The sequence below is a fragment of the Heterodontus francisci genome, chromosome 6 (genome assembly GCF_036365525.1).
Source record: "Heterodontus francisci isolate sHetFra1 chromosome 6, sHetFra1.hap1, whole genome shotgun sequence".
Lineage (NCBI taxonomy): Eukaryota > Metazoa > Chordata > Chondrichthyes > Heterodontiformes > Heterodontidae > Heterodontus > Heterodontus francisci.
In genome coordinates this window covers 61,821,479-61,840,326 of record NC_090376.1, presented here as the reverse complement: position 1 = coordinate 61,840,326, position 18,848 = coordinate 61,821,479, and the positions used below count along the sequence as shown (strand labels likewise).

General features: G+C 46.8%; 1 protein-coding gene across 1 annotated transcript in view; it reads left to right on the top strand.

Annotated features, from left to right (window-relative positions):
* The window catches only part of LOC137371342 (E3 ubiquitin-protein ligase SH3RF3-like), a 475,007-nt gene that overhangs the window by 385,743 nt on the left and 70,416 nt on the right, over positions 1–18,848 (top strand). The window contains exon 5 of the mRNA XM_068033784.1: positions 15,818–15,924. Coding sequence (XP_067889885.1) covers positions 15,818–15,924 — 107 coding nt within the window. The remainder of the gene's footprint in view (positions 1–15,817; positions 15,925–18,848) is intronic.

Here is an 18,848-nt window from a genome sequence, read left to right as displayed (position 1 = left end):
CAGCCACATCTGCTTCCTCAGCAACTGTCTCCGCCTCCAACGTATTCCACATAGATTCCAACTGAAATTCCACCCTTCATGTTTAGGATCCACCTACGGTTACAGATATCTCTGAGACATTCAGCATTCTTCGAACCATTGTTCTCGCAGCATCCTAAGATCCACTCTCAATGCCATGGGCTACCACTTGTGCACTCTCGATCTCTCTCTTAAGCAGCAGTGACTCACTCCATCTAAAAGCTCTCCTGCTCCACAGCTTCATTTTATCCTTCACCTCATCCAGCGCTTTAACAAAAAACTTTTTATCTTCCTTTCAGATGTGAAGGATCACAAGTTCAACAACGTATGGTACCAACACCCCTCTGGATCCTTCTTCACCTCCCCTTCCCTCTGACCCCATCTCTTCTTCAAACCTCACCCTTTGCCGTGTATTCATGACACCCTCTGACCTTCTCTGACTCTGAACAATCTGTTCTCAGCAAAGGACCCAGCTTCATTCCCTTACACCTCCATCTCAATGGATTTCAAGCTTGGCATGATGCTGAGCTCTTCTTCTGTCGCCTCCGCACCTACTTCTTTGACCAGCAGCTATCTTCCCGCTCAGCGGACCCTTTCACTCGTCTCCAATATTCTCCCTCCATCTGGACCCCTCCCTCTGGCCTCTTACCCTCCCTTGATCCTTTCACTGAGAACTGCCGGCATGACATTGGCCGTCTCAATTTCTCTGCTCCCCTCACTCACTCTAACCTATTTCCCTCTGAACCTGCAACACTCTCCTCTCAGGTCCGCAGATCTGATGAATGGTCACAACCTGAAATGTTAACTCTGTTTTTCTCTCTCCACAGATGCTGCCTGACCTTCTGAATATTTTCAGCATTTTCTGTTTTTGTTTCAGATGACCAGCATCCGCACTATTTGCTTTTTTGTTTAGTTAAGGAGGTGTGTTTTAAGGATGATCTCAAAGGAGGAGAGGGAGGTAAAGAGGCAAAGAGATTTAGGGAGAGAATTTCAGAGCATGGGACCGAAGCAATTGAAGGCATGGCTTCCAGTGTTGGCGCAGAGAGGAGAGAAATGGAAAGGAGTAATGCACAAGGGGCTGGATCAGGATTGGAGAGTCCAGAAGGGATTGTAGAGCTGGAGGAGGCTGTACAGATAGGGAAGGGTGAGGCCATGAAGGAATTTAAACACAAGGATAAAAATTTTTAATTTGAGCCATTGGGAGACTGGGAGTTAACAAGTTGGCATTATGGGTAAGTGGGACAGTGTGGAATAGGACACAGGAAGGAGAGATTTGGGTCAACTGAAGTATATGGAGGGTGGACAACGGAAGGCCAATTAGGAAAGCATTGGAATAGTTGTGTTTTCTTTTTAAAATAGTGACTGCATTTCTATTCAGACAACTATTTTCTTACTATTTTTGAGAAGGGTGCCAAAGTATCTGGCTCCTAATCATTCTCCCCTATGAAACATATAGCTGTGCATATAGAGCAGAGCATCAAAAGGTTCTGGGAGCTAGGCCTGCATGGTGCAATGTAATCTTTCAACCCATTCCCTTCAAACAAAAAGATGATAAGACAATCCTTACATGATTTTGGAATATAAATTAAAAATATATAAATGAAGGGGGAGTAAATTTAATTCACAATTGATCATTGATGACAATGGCTTCATCTTTGAGTATTTTTGAAAAAAAATCTCTTTTGAATACAGAGAGTTATGGAATTGCTGCTCTGCTGTCAGGTTTGCTTAACGTTTTCTCAATAATTGTGGAAAAGTGTGCATAATTCCTCACAAATGAAAATCTTTGGATTACTGCATCTTGTAGATATTTTAGACTATGTGAAGTTGGGCAATGGATAACTACATGAACAGAAAGCTATCAAAAGAGTTTTACTTGACTTTAAAGTGTTATCTTGGTGCCAGAGCTGGAACTATAAAACCTTGTCAGGAATTAAATACAACCTCTTCTACTGCGATTTAGCCCTGATGCAAAAATTCCAAGACATAAGCTTCCAAAGCCTATTCCAAAATATTACAGATTGTATTCAGAAATATGGTGGAATTTTAGAATTTTTTTTTTTTAAAGATTGGTGTATTTAATTGGAAGTACTGCTATATCTAATTAATGACTAATCAGTTTCAACAACAATTTTCACTTTCATAGCACCTTTATCATAGAAAAATGTCTGAAGGTACTTCGCAAGGAAGGTACAGAATAGACAATAAGAGGTAGGCAAGGTGACCACAGACAAAGAGATAACTTTTGAGGAGGTGTTTAAAGGTGCAGCAGTGATTTAAACTTTCACCAGAATGGGCGGTTGTGGATACATGGAAAGGAAAATTGGGCGGCGTGTATGATGATAGTTGATCTGCAACTGCCTGTTTTCCACCCCGACTGAAAGTTAAAATTATCCCCGGAGATAGATATGGAAAGGCAGAGGGAATGAGGAGTTTCAGATTGCAAGGCAGTGTTTGTTGAAAACCTTGCCACAAGTGGTTTAACAGGGATGTGGGGGAAGAGAACACTGAGCCAGCTGGAATTTGAAGACTTGGAGTTGCGAGCGAGAGGACTTTGCAGAGGGAGGGGTACTTGAGGCTATAAAGTGATGTGTATTTGAGGATTTTGAAATCAGTGCTATGAGAAACAAGGGGCCGGATTTTCAAAGCAGGGTTGGAAATCAATGCCCGGATGAATTCCTTGCACCTCCACTGCATTGCTCGGGTGATGCTATTTTCAAATGCTAATGCCCTAATTGGGCAGGATCCAAGCTCGGTGCCCAATTAGTGGTGCCGAGTGCCTCCAGGAGGCAGGAGCTGCCTACCTGGCACTAGTGGCACAGGCAAGCAGCAGCCATGATGAAGCCTGCCGCTGCTTTGCCGGAGAACTCCTCAGAGGGCCAGAAGCATAAAGGGATGGGTCAGAGTGAAAATGTCCAAAACAGAAGTGCTGGGCACATTCCGGCGCAGGATACCAGAGGTCCCAATAATATTAAATGTTAAAAAAAAGACTTTTCCTTTGCCCCGCCATGAACCCAACAGCTGTGCACTAATGTGCACCAGACCCGTTTGAGTTCACCGAAATCTCCATTAAAAACTGCAGTGCTCACCTCCCTGGCCCGTTAACAAGCTCCTGAAGGAGTTTCATGGGCCATTAATTGGAAGTGAGTGGGTTCCCCATTCCCTCCCTCCCACCAGCACTTTGAATATTACAGACTGTCCCAGAGGCATCGGGATCCAGAGACAACCTCCGGGACTGTGATTTTTAAATCGCACCTACACTGGGTCCTAACCCCATCGGCATTTGAAAATCCGGCCAAAAGCGAGGAAGAGGGGAATAGGGAGCTAAGGTGTATGTCTTGCCAATGTACCGTGACTGGATTTATGTGGGAATATCTGAGAAAAAGTGAATTAACAGGAGTTTTTTTCAGATTCTGGGACGTCCAAAGGTATATTTGATTTTGACATGATATTTGTGAAAAAGTCAATGCGGTGTTAATTAGGAAGGGAATTCCAAACAACAGGGATGCAGTGTTTGATAAACTGCCACCAATACTGGAGTGGAGGTTAATGGCTGGAGGAAATGATAGGGGATGGCATGGGACCAGGGAGGGCTTTGAAAACAAGGATAAGGAGCTGAGAATCCATTTGTTGAAGCACAGGGAGCCAGTGGAGCTTGGCAAGGGCAGAGAGATAAGAGTCTGAGACTGCCAGTCCTTTGGGGAGCATGGACAGGTTTGAGGTTTTTTTTGAAGGCCATGAGCTAAAAATGAAGGTTTCAAAGGAGGATGGGGAGAGTGCTGGAGGATAAGGGAAGGTTGGTAATGTAACTGAGTATGAACTGAGTAGGGAACCTGAGATGGATGCTGTAGAAGTGGCCATGGAGTCGGGGTGGTGGGTTCACAAATCTTACTAGTTTGAAATTTGTGAGAAACTGTGGGGAATGCGGGGGATAGCAGCTAAGTTGGAAAATACAGGGAAGCAGCTGGGGGTTGTGGGAGAATAGTGTCAAATTCAGCTGTTTGGTCCTGATTTTGGGTGATACAGTAATGGCACAGCACTTGGAACTGACACAGTGGCATAAAATTGTGAATATGTCGACCTCTACTAGAATCTCAGAACTGTTACAGCACAGAAGGAGACCATTCGGCTTGTCGTGTCTGTGCTAGCTCTCCGAAGGAGCATTTACCGAGTGCTACTCCCCAGCCTTCTCCCCACTATCAAGAATAAAACTCCCAGGTAAAATATAGAGTGGCTCGTTTTTAGATCTAAAACAAAAGATCTATTGCCCATAGACAAGATTTTAGATGTGACTGTATTTGCAAAAATAACCTGAGGGAAAAGAATGTAACTTTAAAATTTGGTGTTAATTCTTAAGTGCAGGGACCTCATTTGTGATATTAACAAGGACCACCATGGAGTAGGCCATCGGACTCCTGAAGATGCAGTTCCAATGCTTGGGCCGATCGGGTGGTGCCCTGCAGTACACTCCTGCAAGGGTCTCGCACTATGTGGTGGTCTGCTGCGCTCTGCATAGCGTGGCCATCCAGAGGAGGGTGGACCTTGAAGAGGGTGAGGCCCTGGAACTAAAGGCCTGCTCAGGTCAGGAAAAAGAATCCGACCCGAACCCACTGAATCACGGACCCGAACCCGACCCGGCCCGGCCCGGCCCGAGGCCCTCCGATTTTGCCCCGAGCCCGACCCAATCCTAGTCTGGCCCCGACTCGACCCGACCCGAGCCTGACCCGACCATCCTTTTACTTACCTTCATACTCAGAACCTCCAGGAAGCTGCAGCGTATGTTTGATGATGTCACAGTGACGTCACTCACTCACTGTGCAGATTCAGTTTCGTCCCGGACTCCCACCTCAGGTAGTTTTTTAATTTCAATACTTACCAGCAGAGCACTTACCGTATGTGTCCGGCCCAACCCAACCGGACCTGGCCTGGACTCGGCCCGACCCGACCCGACCCGACCTGAGACCGAAAGCCGGATCCAGAAGATGGACTCGAACCAACCCGAACCCGACACATGTCGTCGCGTCCCATCGGGTTCGGGTTGGGTAGAAGGTCTTTACCTGGAGCAACACAGCTCTTCATCAGAGGAAGAGGAGGAGGACGACGATGCAGAACACAGGTGCCCAGGGAGGTGCCCAGGCCTGGCGCAGGATTCAAGGGTCTTGTCAGAATGCTGTCAATTTCATGCATCATCTGATTCAGGCACATGGACGGCATGGTCTGGAACTCACTTTCACCTGCCTGTGAGAGCATTTCCATTGAAGACGCAGACTTTAATAGATCCACTATTCTTCTTCTCCTTTGGCCTCCTTGTCTCGAGAGACAATGGATAAGCACCTGGAAGTGGTCAGTGGTGTGTGGAGCAGCACCTGGAGTGGCTATAAAGGCCAATTCTAGAGTGACAGACTCTTCCACAGGCGCTGCAGATAAAATTGGTTGTCAGGGCTGTTACACAGTTGGCTCTCCCCTTGCGCTTCTGTCTTTTTTCCTGCCAACTGCTAAGTTTCTTCGACTCGCCACTCTTTAGCCCCGCCTTTATGGCTGCCCGCCAGCTCTGGCGATCTGACTCCCACGACTTGTGATCAATGTCACAGGACTTAATGTCGCGTTTGCAGACGTCTTTAAAGCGGAGACATGGACGGCCGGTGGGTCTGATACCAGTGGCGAGCTCGCTGTACAATGTGTCCTTGGGGTTCCTGCCATTATCCATGCGGCTCACATGGCCAAGCCATCTCAAGCGCCGCTGGCTCAGTAGGTGTATAAGCTGGGGATGTTGGCCGCCTCGAGGACTTCTGTGTTGGAGATACGGTGCTGCCACTGATGCCAAAGATTCTCCGGAGGCAGTGAAGATGGAATGAATTGAGATGTTGCTCTTGGCTGACGTACGTTGTCCAGGCCTCGCTGCCGTAGAGCAAGGTACTGAGGATACAGGCTTGATACACTCGGACTTTTGTGTTCCGTGTCAGTGCGCCATTTTCTCACACTCTCTTGGCCAGTCTGGACATAGCAGTGGAAGCCTTTCCCATGCGCTTGTTGATTTCTGCATCGAGAGACAGGTTACTGGTGATATTTGAGCCTAGGTAGGTGAACTCTTGAACCACTTCCAGAGCGTGGTCGCCGATATTGATGGATGGAGCATTTCTGACATCCTGTCCCATGATGTTCGTTTTCTTGATGCTGATGGCTAGGCCAAATTCGTTGCAGGCAGCCGCAAACCTGTTGATGGGACTCTGCAGACACTCTTCAGTGTGAGATGTTAATGCAACATCGTCAGCGAAGAGGAGTTCCCTGATGAGGACCTTCCGTACTTTGGTCTTCGCTCTTAGACGGGGTTGAACAACCTGCCACCTGATCTTGTGTGGAGGAAAATTCCTTCTTCTGAAGACTTGAATGTATGTGAGAGCAGCAGGGAGAAGAAGATCCCAAACAGTGTGGGTGCGAGAACACAGTTTCACGCTGCTCAGGATAGGAAAGGGGTCTGATGAGGCGCCGCTATGCTGAATTGTGCCTTTCATATTGTCATGGAATGAGGTGATGATACTTAGTAGCTTTGGTGGACATCCGATCTTTTCTAGTAGTCTGAAGAGACCACGTCTGCTGATGAGGTCAAAGGCTTTGGTGAGATCAATGAAAGCAACGTAGAGGGGCATCTGTTGTTCGCGGCATTTCTCCTGTAGCTGACGAAGGGAGAACAGCATGTCAATGGTCGATCTCTCTGCTCGAAAGCCACACTGTGCCTCAGGGTAGACGCGCTCGGCCAGCTTCTGGAGCCTGTTTAAAGTGACTCGAGCGAAGACTTTCCCCACTATGCTGAGCAGGGAGATTCCACGGTAGTTGTTGCAGTCACCGCGGTCACCTTTGTTTTTATAGAGGGTGATGATATTGGCATCGCGCATGTCCTGTGGTACTGCTCCCTCGTCCCAGCACAGGCAAAGTAGTTCGTAGAGTGCTGAGAGTATAGCAGGCTTAGTACTCTTGATTATTTCAGGGATAATGCTGTCCTTCCCAGGGGCTTTTCCGCTGGCTAGAGAATCAATGGCATCACTGAGTTCCGATTTTGCATGCGCCATGGAGAGGTCACTCCATTGTTGCCTCACAGCGACCGAAACAACACGGAAGGCAGCAGTTATGGGTTATAAGTCCAGCTCAATTGGCGTAGAGATTGGATCCACTATTACCGCCAATGAATGATGCAGACCTGTCCAAAGGTTTCACGGTCCCCCTTCAAGTACCTTTGCTTCCTTTCATCACCTCTTCACTCTTTTCCAGTCTGACCATTAGAGAATGGAAGCTCATACATCTGGCATCATGTGTCTATATTTACATTGTGTTCAAAAGTGAAAAGTGCACATTTACAGGTGAAGCAAACCCCAGTGACTCAGTCTGCTCTCGGCCACTTCTACTCAATACTCCTCTTGTGACCTCGGATGAGGTGAAAGCAGCCTGCTCGCTTCTGTCTGCTTGCAGCTGAGACGCACATGGCAGTTGTTCTTATCGTGGAGGTGCCAGTGGGGGCACCTCCAGAGGCTGCTGCACCGACATCATTGCAGGGACAGCCTCCCTCACTGGGCCCTGCTGCACAGATACTCCCTCAGTCAGAGGGGTCAAGGAGGCTGAAGATGATGAGGGTGCCCCTCATGGCATCCTTATCCTCCTTGGTGACTGCCTCAGCCTTTGGCTGGCACACCAGATGGCTGGAGGAGACCAGCAGTTGGGGTGCAAATGGCATCCACACTAAACATCTCTATGCCATCAGTACCACCTACTGGTCCATGCTACATAGTGTGGCATGCATCCTGTGAATGTCGCAATTGCTGCCTGTACTCCGTACTACCACATATGGCTCTCCATGAGGTTGGCCACTGTCTCAATGGAGGAGCAAATGCACTCAACGCCCTGACCTACGGTGGTGCACATGGGCAGGATGGATTCCTCCATTCTCAGCCCATGACCCTACACTGCCTCGGGGAACACTGACATGTGGTTACACATCTGTTACTTCTGGTCTAAGTAGAGCCTCCTTTCTTATGACTCCCCAGGCCCAGCTACTGCACCTAGCTGAGAATGGCTGTGTCTCTTTTCCATCCTCCGAGGGGGACTGTGCACAGTTGCCTCTACCACGCTCACCTGCTCCTGCTCAATCATGATGTGCTCATCACCCAGTGCCACCCTATCTAATCACACGCAAGGGCCCACCAATGTGAGTGTATCTGTGCTGGTGGAGGGTCGGTTGTATGATGTGATGGTACATGCGGTGATGTCTCTGTTTCTTGCGAGTGACCCAGTGCCTTTGCAGGACTCTGGCATGTCCCCTCCAATTTAGAACTTGTGGGAGACACAAGAAGAGATCATGAGAACTAGCCTTTGAGTGCAGAAGCCTGCGCAATGCTGAGGCTTCCCATGGCAGCTGAGTCTTTGGCATGCTTTCAGATGGGGAATAGTGTACTCCACCTCTTCATCTACAGATTGCAATATATTTTTACCCTCTCCACCACTGTCGCCCATCTCTCCTTCTCTGACTAGCTCCTGCAGGGCCATCTTGTGATCTCCATCACTCTCTCCCTCCATGGCAGTCACAATGTGGAGACGGGGCACTCCTTCTCCTGTCAGTCCCCTTTCTCCTGCAAGGACAAAAAAGGGAGAGATAAGGCCTCTCTAACCACTGCCAGCAGCTCATTGGTGTATGAAACTGCGTTTATCAGTGCTGGCAAGTCCTCAACGGTGCTAGGGCTCTGAGCCTTGCTGAGGGTTTAGTAAATACCCTGGGCACACATTACTTCCATCTGCAGCAGCACCATGAGTCCTCTGGCTCCTCAGCGCGAGTGTATGCTGGAGGTCTGTTGTCAGGGTCTGGTACTGCATCCACCTTACCAGAGCAAATAACGTCATTGAACCTTTTCTGGCACTGGATTCAGTTCCTCCTGATTACACTTTGGCTGCTGACAGTCTCAATCACCTTCAGCTGTGACAGCTTGGTTTGGGAGGATGGCCTTCTGCCACCATCCGGAAAGAGGATCTCCCTCACTGCTTCCAGAATGTCGGCATCTGAGAATTGAGGGGCAACCCTGCCCTGGGTTCCAGGCCTCTGTCTCTCTTCTTGAAGCCCTGGTGCATCCATTCTTTCAGTGAAATGGCAGCTAGTCGCAGCTTGCGATGCTCGTGGAGACGGGTTGCTAATTGGATTGAGGGTGGGTTGGGGGGTGGTCACAGTAATGGCTGCCGGGGTGTGTTTAAATGGGGCCTGCACTTCTTCAGTCCCACCTCCATTCCTGCCCCTGTGGCCGCTAATTGGTCACCCAACCTGCCCTCCGTCCAATTAGCAACCCACCTCCACAAGCATTGCAGGCTGCAACTAGCTCCCCACCAGGTTTGGACCCGGAAATATTCCAGACGCGGTTTCCCAAACCTGGAAGGAAAATCCTGCCCTTTATCTGTTTCCAAAGTAAAAGCCACAAGAAACATTCTGTCAGTCGTGAGGAAACCAAGGGTCTAATAAGAGTGAGGAACTTAAGGAAATTAGTAATAGTAAAGGAAGTGTACTGGGGAAATTAATGATACTAAAAGTCATCAAATCCCTTGGATCTGATGGCCTATGTCCTAGGGTTTTAAAAGAGATCGCTACAGAGGTAGTGGTTTTAATTTCCAGGATTCTGTAGATAGTCCCTGTGAATTGGAAGTTAGCAAACATAATGTTTCTATTCAAGTAGGGAGAGAGAGAGGAGACAGGGAACTATCGGCCAATTAGCCTGACATCAGTTGTAGGGAAAATGGTAGAATCTATTATTAGGGGCATTGTAACAGGACACTTAGAAAATCATAAGCTGATTGAGCAGAGTCAACATGGATTTATGAAAGGGAAGTCGTGCTCGACAAATCAGTTGGAGCTTTTTGAGGTTGTAACCAGCCGAGTAGATAAAGGGGAACCAGTGGATGCAATGTGGATTTTCAAAAAGCATTCAATAAGCTGCCACTCAAGAGGTCATTACACAAGATTAGGCTCATGGGATTGGGGGCAATATATTAGCTTGGATTAAAGATTGGTTCACAGTCGGAAAGCAGAGTAGGAATAAAAAGGTCATTTTTGGATCGGCAGGCTGTAACCAGTGGGGTGCTGCAAGGATCAGTACTTGATGTCCAATTTACAATCTATATCAATGACTTAGATGTAGGGACAGAGTGGAATGTATCCAAGTTTGCTGACGATACAAATTTAGTTGGGAATGCAAGCATTAAGGGGGTGCAAAGAGGCTGCAAAGGGTATAGATCGGTTAAGTGAGTAGCAAAGAAGGTGGCAGATGGAAAATAATGTGAAGAAGTGTGAAGTTATCTACTTTGGTAGGAAAAATAGAAAAGCAGAGGTGAAAGGTGAGAGACTGGGATGTGTTGGTATTCAGATGGAACTGGGTGTCCTTGTACACGAATCACAAAAAGTTAACATGCAGGTACAGCAAGCAATTAAGAAAGCAAATGGTATGTTCGCCTTTATTACAAAGGGATTGGAGTATAACAGTAAAGTATCTGACTGCAATTATAATGGGCCTTGGTGACACCACATCTGTAGTACTGTGTACGGTTTTGGTCTCCATACCCAAGGACAGATATACTTACCTTAGAGGGAGCACAATAAAGGTTTTCTAGACTGATTCCTGGAATGAGGGCATTGTCTTGTGAGGAGAGTTTGAGTAGATTCAGCCGATGTTCTCTGGAGTTTAGAAGAATGAGACGTGATCTCATTGAAATACAAAAGCGGGGTTGTAACGCTGGAGCTGTATAAAATGCTGGTTAGGCCACAGCTGGAGTTCAGGTCACCACATTACAGGAAGGACATAATTGCTCTAGAGAGAGTACAGAGGAGATTTACAAGAATGTTGCCAGGGCTTGAAAATTGTAGATTTGAGGGAAGATTGGACAGGCTAGGGTTGTTTTCCTTAGAACAGAGGAGGCTGAGGGGTGACTTAATTGAGGTGTACAAAATTATGAGGGACCTAGCTAGAGTAGACAGGAGGTACCTGTTTCCCTTTGGGGAAATGTCAATTACCAGGGCGCATAGATTTAAGGTGTTTGGAAGAAGGATTAGAGGGGACATGGGGAAAAACTCTTTCGCCCAGAGGATGATGGGTGTCTGGAATTCACTGCCCGGATCAGTGGTGGAGGCAGAAACCCTCAACTCATTTAAAAGATACCTGGACCTGCACCTGAAGTGCTGTAACCTGCAAGGTTATGGACCAGGTGCTGGAAAGTGGAGTTAGATTGGGCAGCTAGTTTTTTCAGCTGGCGCAGACATGATGGGCTGAATGGCCTTTTTCTGTGCCGTAACTTTTCTTTGGTACTATGGTGCTAAAATGTATAAAATTCTTGGAGGGCTTATCGGGTAGATGCTGGGAGGATGTTTCCCCTGGTTGGGGAATGTAGAACATGGGGTCACAGTCACGGAATAAGGGATCAGCCATTTAGGATTGAGATGAGGAAAAATTTCTTCACTCAAAGGATTGTGAATCTTTGGAATTCTCTACCCCAGAGTACTGTAAATGCTCAATCGTTGAGTATATTCAAGACAGAGATTGATAGATTTTTGAATACTCGAGGAATTAAGACAGATGGGGATAGTGCAGAAAGGTGGAGTTGAGGTAGAAGATCAGCCGTAATCTTATTGAAGGGCAGAGCAGGCTCAAAGGGCTGAATGGTCTACTGCAGCTCCTGTTTCTTATGTTTTTATGTTGAACTGAGAAAATGTTTGGCTGATCCATGACTCTAATTCAGATAAGCTGGTGGAGAGCACAGTAGCTGATAGAGTAAAAGCAGCTGCATATCACAGGCATACAAATAGAAGCTAATCCTGTACTTATGGATAATGCCATTGATGCGCAGCTTGTATTGTGTGCAGCTCTGGGGAAAGAAGTGATGATTGTGCAGAATGAGAAGCCATTGCAGGAGATGTGTTGGCTCCAGAGGGACAGGTAGAAGAGGACAATATCACAGAGGTGGACTATGGAGAAAAGGCAGTGGAGAAGCAAGAAATTGACAATAATGTTGAAGGGCATGGAGATTACAAATAGAGATCATACACTGTAGTTGTAAGGAGATATTGAAAATTCCCCTTCAGTGGTTCCAGACTTAGTCCTTCTTAATCATTTACCCTCCACGCAAGCATATAGTTCTAATCATGTTTACCTGCCCTATTCCCATATCCCTTCAGCCAATGTTCATGTGGCCAGGCGGCAACCCGGAAGTTTCCATGCAGGCCAAGGACATTGGCCCTTTAAGTTGCTGCGCGTGTGAGGCTGTGAAAAAAAATTTAAAGGGCCCCCACATTTAAATCAACAGGCTGCACACAGCAAAAAAAAATTAGAGGGAATGTTGCCTTCAACCCCTTTTCCTTCATCCAGCTATCCAATCTAATTTTGAATATTGACATAATTTCAGCTTCAACCATTAACCCTGGAAATGACTTCCGCTTCTTCACAACTCTCTGTACAAAGAAGTTTCCCTTGCTCTCTTATATTTCACCTTGTATTTGCAGTTCCTCATTCTAGACTCTTTAATTATTGGAAATAGTCTGCTACTACCTCATCTTCATACTTGCAATGCTACATTTTGTTTTTCAAATAAACAGATATTTCTAAACCAAATGGCCAATCTCCGATCTTTCGTGAAAGACCTGAAGTGGCCCAATTCATGTCGCAGTAGGTTAAACTTCATTTTAACAGATATCCAGAAAAGCAGTCTTAGATTATATGAAAAAGCATATGTTGAGCAGACTCTAAAAGACTGAAACCGCAAAATTCTGCATCTGGGACCCATTTGCTCCGGACAGGCTATGAGCGGCTACTCAGACTCCTGTTCCCCTGAAATTTCATCTCCACATCACCATTGCTCCACAATTTCCCACCTTACCACCCTTCTGTTACAGACCATCACAATGTTCCCTTGGCCGAAATCCTGAAATAAAAGTTACCACCAAAAACCATTCCATAACAACTTTATCCAACAACACTTCCAATAATATGTACAAACTGAACTAATTACCTTTGTGCAGTCCCTTAGTGCCTGTCTTGTGGTTGCCTTTGCCTGGCCTAGTGCTGCTACACAGTGCTACCCCAATGGCTGCAGCATGGCTGGTGAAAGGCTTCTGATTTTCAGTGGTGGAGAGTGCACATGGCCTTACAAGATGACCTCAAGCAGTTCTGGACCTAGAAGGCCCAGCACAGACCAGACGGCCTCGGCACAAGTGGCAGCAGTCTGGGCTGACTGGCTGAAAGACAGCAACAAGGGCACTGGTGGCATGGCAGTGATGGGAGCATGAAGGCTGTCATCCTGATAGAGGACAGCAGGTTTGTGCACCACAGAGCCACTGCCACTCCTCCAGGCAGCACCTCAGCAATCCTAGTAATCTGTTGGAGGACAGATTGATGGACTGCTGTGTGACCCTGGAAGCCCCTTTGAGCACTGGCATCCGCAGCCATGATGGCAGCAGTCTGAGCCTGCATGGCAATAAGCATGGATTTCATGACTTCAGTCTGAGCTTCCACTGCAGCACACTGAGAAATTGGGTGGCTTCTGCCTGTGCTAGAATGGAAGCTGAGATATCGGCCACCAGACAGTGCATCGTGACTAAGTCTGCAAGTGCTCTCATGGAATGGGCCATCACTTCCACGATGGAAAAGATGGGCTCCAAGCTCTTAGAGAAGCCCTGTGCCAAGTTGGAGCAGGACTTCTCCCTGCTACTTGACAGTGGAAAAAGGCTCTGTGGCAGGCCTGCTAATGCACCAAGCATTTCTGTGTGCACGCCTATAAGTGTTCTCCTGTACACTGCCCCATTGATGTCTTCACCTGAGTTCTGTGCAGCAGAACTCGTCTCCAACCTCACCTCTGGGGAGCTGGCACATGCGCTATCCTTCTCCCCTGGCCTGGCTGCAGCCCACTTCTGCCCAGTTTCTCACACATGCTGATCCCAACTCTATACTACCCTCTAAGGTGAGTGCATTGCCAGCATCTGAGCTAGTGGCTGTGATTGTCATATCAAGTGAGAATGCTTCTTCATCCGAGAGTCATAGCATCATTATGGCACAGAAGGAAGCCATTTGGCTGTAGACTCCATGCCGGCTCTTTGTAGGGCAATCAAGTCAGCCCCATTCCCCCATTCTATCCCTTTGGCCCTGCATGTTTATTTCCTTCAAATGCCCATCCAATTTCCTTTTGAAATCATTGAGCGTCTCTGCTTCCGCCACTCTCATAGGCAGCAAGTTCCAGGTCATTACCACACGCTGCGTAAAAAAAGTTCTTCCTCACAACCCCCCCTGTATCTCTTGCCCAAAACCTCAAATCTGTGTCCCCTAGTCTGCTATTCATGGCGAGACTGCAGTGGCTGGCCAGGCAGAAAATCTCGGGTATCTGAAAACATAAATGCAGAAGGCAAAGGGTGGGTGAGAGAAGGGGATGGGGTGGAAAGCAGAGGTCCATGGTCACACCGTCTGCAGCTTGCACTTCATGCCAGATAGGATGAGGGTGAGGTGGGATTTGAAAAGGGCCATAAGGCAGGCACATACCGTCATCCTGAATGTTCTCAGTGACGCCAGATGTCATTGTCTTAGTCACTGCCGGTCCCATAATATGGAGCAGCTTCTCCTCCAAAGGGCTCAGGAGATGCAGGGCTGCCTTGCCCCATCGCTGCTACTCCCTGTGGATATCTGCCACTTTGTCCTGCAAACTAGAGGGGAGAATGTCAGCGTGTGTTGCAATGTGTTTGGGTGATATGCCTGTCATAACTGAATAGCTGGAGGTAAATGGAAGCTGCATAAGGTGGACATGAGACTGGCAGTGTGGGAGAGCGAGGTGGAGCATCTGAATGTCAGACATGAATCCCGATTGCTGATGGGTGAGTGATGGGGCTGTGGTGCATTGAGCAGCATGAGAGGCTGGTGGTGTGGTAGATAGGAGTATTCACTGACCTTGACCATTTAATGAGGTAATTGAATTTTTTCCAGCACTGCAGCCAGGTCCTCAAGATCAGACTCCGGGAATTCACCTCCCTGACCATCTTCTCCCATTCCCTCTGCAGCATGTGCTTGAGGGTCACCTGGCCCTCTGTGGAAACACACCCTATATCATCCTCCTCAATCTTGATCATAAGGCCTCCAGCACTACACCTGAGAACCTGGAAGCCCTCTTGCCGACCTGTTGCTCTATTTGCAGTCCTCTTCCTTCCACCAAAAACTTCCTGAGACTGTCGCACCAGCTGCTGTACCCTGACTGCCGTCCCCTTTAAGAGAGGCACGCCGACTTTAAGAAGTACAAGTTAGCTGTGCATTGTGCTGGCCACACACATACCTGGCCCTCTGCTGAGTATGCAGCCAGTCAGCAGCGTGTTTTGCGCTGGACTGCACACCACAATCATGATGATGAGCAGGCAGCGCTAAACTTGCGTACTGCCTGCCTCATTGGGACCAAGGGCAGGGTAATTGCACATCGCAATCCACTTGCCCGATCACAGGCCTTGTCGACTTTTTCCCCTGAATTTCGGAATATGTGCAGCTGGCGGGTGACTAACCAACTGTATTTACATAGTGGGGAGAATGGCCACCAGCTTCTGATATGTACATTCGACGTCATGAGTTGCCCCTATACAGTAGGTGGGTAATAATAACATTAAATTGACACTGCTGCTTTAATTGGTCACTTTAGCCCTTTTAATTGTCAACCTGCAGCCCATTAGCTTTATGTAGCTCAGGGCAATGAAGGTTTGGAAGTGATGCCTAATCAATGATTTTTGTATTAAATCCACCCTATCTTATATGTTTCATAGGCTTCATCTCTTAATGCTAACACGGCTGCTGGTGCAGTGGGACCTAGACCAGGAGCTATCATCGGGGACCAGGGGACAGCATCAAAGACCCAACTACCACTCAATATGTAAGTGATCATTTTGATTGAAGCACAGTGGTCTGGATATTGCAAGCCCAAAAATCTGCGTGAAAGTGGCGAACGCAGGTGAAACTGACTAAGGATTGTGTTTTGCCCATGCATCACCCTCCTGACCTTTCTGTGCCCCCTTTGGCAGGAGTGCAATGCACAGCCACAGATCAGGTGGCATAAGCCATGCAAGTGAGGACCAAATGAGGTCATTCACCAATGTTCTCATTAACCCATTCTTTGTTAAGCCAGACAGCAATTGTCCAAATTGTAGCAGTTAGGCTCAAGGGTCTGTAAATAATTTCTACTGGATGTATGATAATGGTGCCATGTTTGAACTGAGATTTGGTGTGATTAGATTGTGAAGTTATCACATCGTATTATCTGGTGCTGCTGTTATTTCAAATAACCGAAGCTATGGGTTCTGGTTAGGAGTGCTTTAAAAGGTCTAACCTGTCACTTAAAGGGAATCCTGTCTGGGGAAATTGAGAAACTGATATGACTTATGAGTATACCATTACATTTGGTATTCCTTGATCCAAAAACACATCAGGTTCCATGTGCAGGTTGACAACACCCAGCTCTACCTCATCTACACCTCTCTTGACCTGCCATTCACTGTCTCTAAATTGTCAGGCTGCTTGTCCGACATTCAAACCTAAATGAACAGAAATTCCTCTAAATGAATACTGGGAATACCGAAGCCATTGTCTTCATTCCCTGCCACAAACTCTGTTCCCGAGGCACCAACTCCATCACTCTCCCTGGTTACTGTCTGCGGCTGAACTAGACAGTTCACAAATAAAAACTGAAAATGCTCAGCAGGTCTGACAGCATCTGTGGAAAGAGAAACAGAGTTAACATTTCACTTAGAATGCCTTTCATCAGAACTGGGCTGAGTTTTGATGAAAAGTCATTGACCGAAAATGTTAACTCTGTTTCTCTGTCCACAGATGCTGCCAGACCTGCTGAGTATTTCCAGCACTTTTTGTTTTTATTTCAGATTTCCAGCATCCATAGGATTTTGCTGTTGTAGCTAGTGCACAACCTTGCCATCCTATTTGACCCTGAAATGAACTTCTGAACACATAACCACCATAACCATCACCAAGATCGCCTACTTTCATCTCCATAACATTGCTGGTCTCTGCCCTGCCTCAGATAGTTTTTTAAAAATTGTTTATGTGATGTAAGCATTGCTGGCAAAGCCAACATTTATTGCGCATCGCTAATTGCCCTTGAGAAGGTAGTAGTGAGCTGCCTTCTTGAACCGCTGCAGTCCATGTGGTGCAGGTACACCCACAGTGCTGATAGGGAGAGAGTTCCAGGATTTTGACCCATGAAATATTTCCAAGACAGAAAGATGTGTGACTTGGAATGGAACTTGGAGGTGGTGGTGTTCCCATGTGCTTGTTGCCCTTGTCCTTCTACAAGGGGAGGGTTTAAACTAAAATGGCAGGGGGATGGGAACCTTTGCAAGGAGTCAGAGGAGGGGGGGATCAAAGACAAGAGCAAAAGACAGTAAGGGGAATAAGAAAAGTGATAGGTGTAGAAATCAAGGGACAGAATCGACAGGGCCACAGTGAAAAATAGTGGGAAGGGGATAAGTAATGTTAAAAAGACAAGCCTTAAGGCTTTGTGCCTTAACGCGTGGAGCATTCACAATAAAGTGGATGAATTAATTGCGCAAATAGATGTAAACGAGTATGATATAGTCGGGATTACGGAGACATGGCTGCAGGTGGATGGGAAATGAACATCCAGGGGTATTCAGTATTTAAGGAAGGACAGACAAAAAGCAAAAGGCGATGGAGTTGCGTTTCTGGTTAAAGAGGAAATTAACGCAATAGTGAGGAAGGATATTAGCTCTGACAATGTGGAATCTGTATGGGTAGAGCTGAGAAACACTAATGGGCAAAAAACATTAGTGGGGGTTGTATATAGACCCCCAAACTGTAGTGGTGATGTGGGGATGGCATTAAACAGGAAATTAGAGACGCATGCGATAAAGGAACATCTGTAATTATGGGTGACTTTAATCTGCATATAGATTGGGCAAATCAAATTAGTCACAATACCGTAGAGGAGGAATTCATGGAGTGTATAGGGGATGGTTTTCTGGACCAATACATTGAGGAACCAACTAGCGAACAGGCCATCCTAGACTGGGTATTGTGTAATGAGAGAGGAATAATTGACAATCTAGTTGTGCGAGACCCCTTGGGGATGAGCGACCATAATATGATAGAATTCTTCATCAAGATGGAGAGTGACATAGTTGATTCTGAGACTAGGGTCCTGAATCTTGATAAAGGAAACTACAAAGGTATGAGGCGCGAGTTGGCCATGACGGATTGGGCAACGTTACTTAAAGGGATGACGGTGGATAGGCAATGGCAAACATTTAAAGAGCGCATGGATGAACTGCAACAATTGTTTATCCCTGTCTGGCGCAAAAGTAAAACGGAAAAGTTAACCAAACCATGGCTTACAAATGAAATTAGAGATAGCATTAGATCCAAGGAAGAGGCATACAAATTCGCCAGAAAAAACAACAGACCTGAGGATTGGGAGCAGTTTAGAATTCAGCAAAGGAGGACCAAGGGATTGATTAAGAAGGGGAAAATAAAGTACAAGAGTAAGCTTGCGGGGAACATAAAAACTGACTGTAAAGGTTCTATAGGTATGTGAAGAGAAAAAGATTGGTGAAGACAAATGTAGGTCCCTTACAGTCAGAAACAGACGAATTTATTATGGGGAACAAAGAAATGGCTGACCAACTAAATGCATACTTTGGTTCTATCTTCACAAAGGAGGATACAAATATCATAACAGAAATGTTAGGGAACACAGGGTTTAGTGAGAGGGAGGAACTGAAGGAAATCAGTATTAGTAAAGAATTGGTGTTGGGGAAATTGATGGGA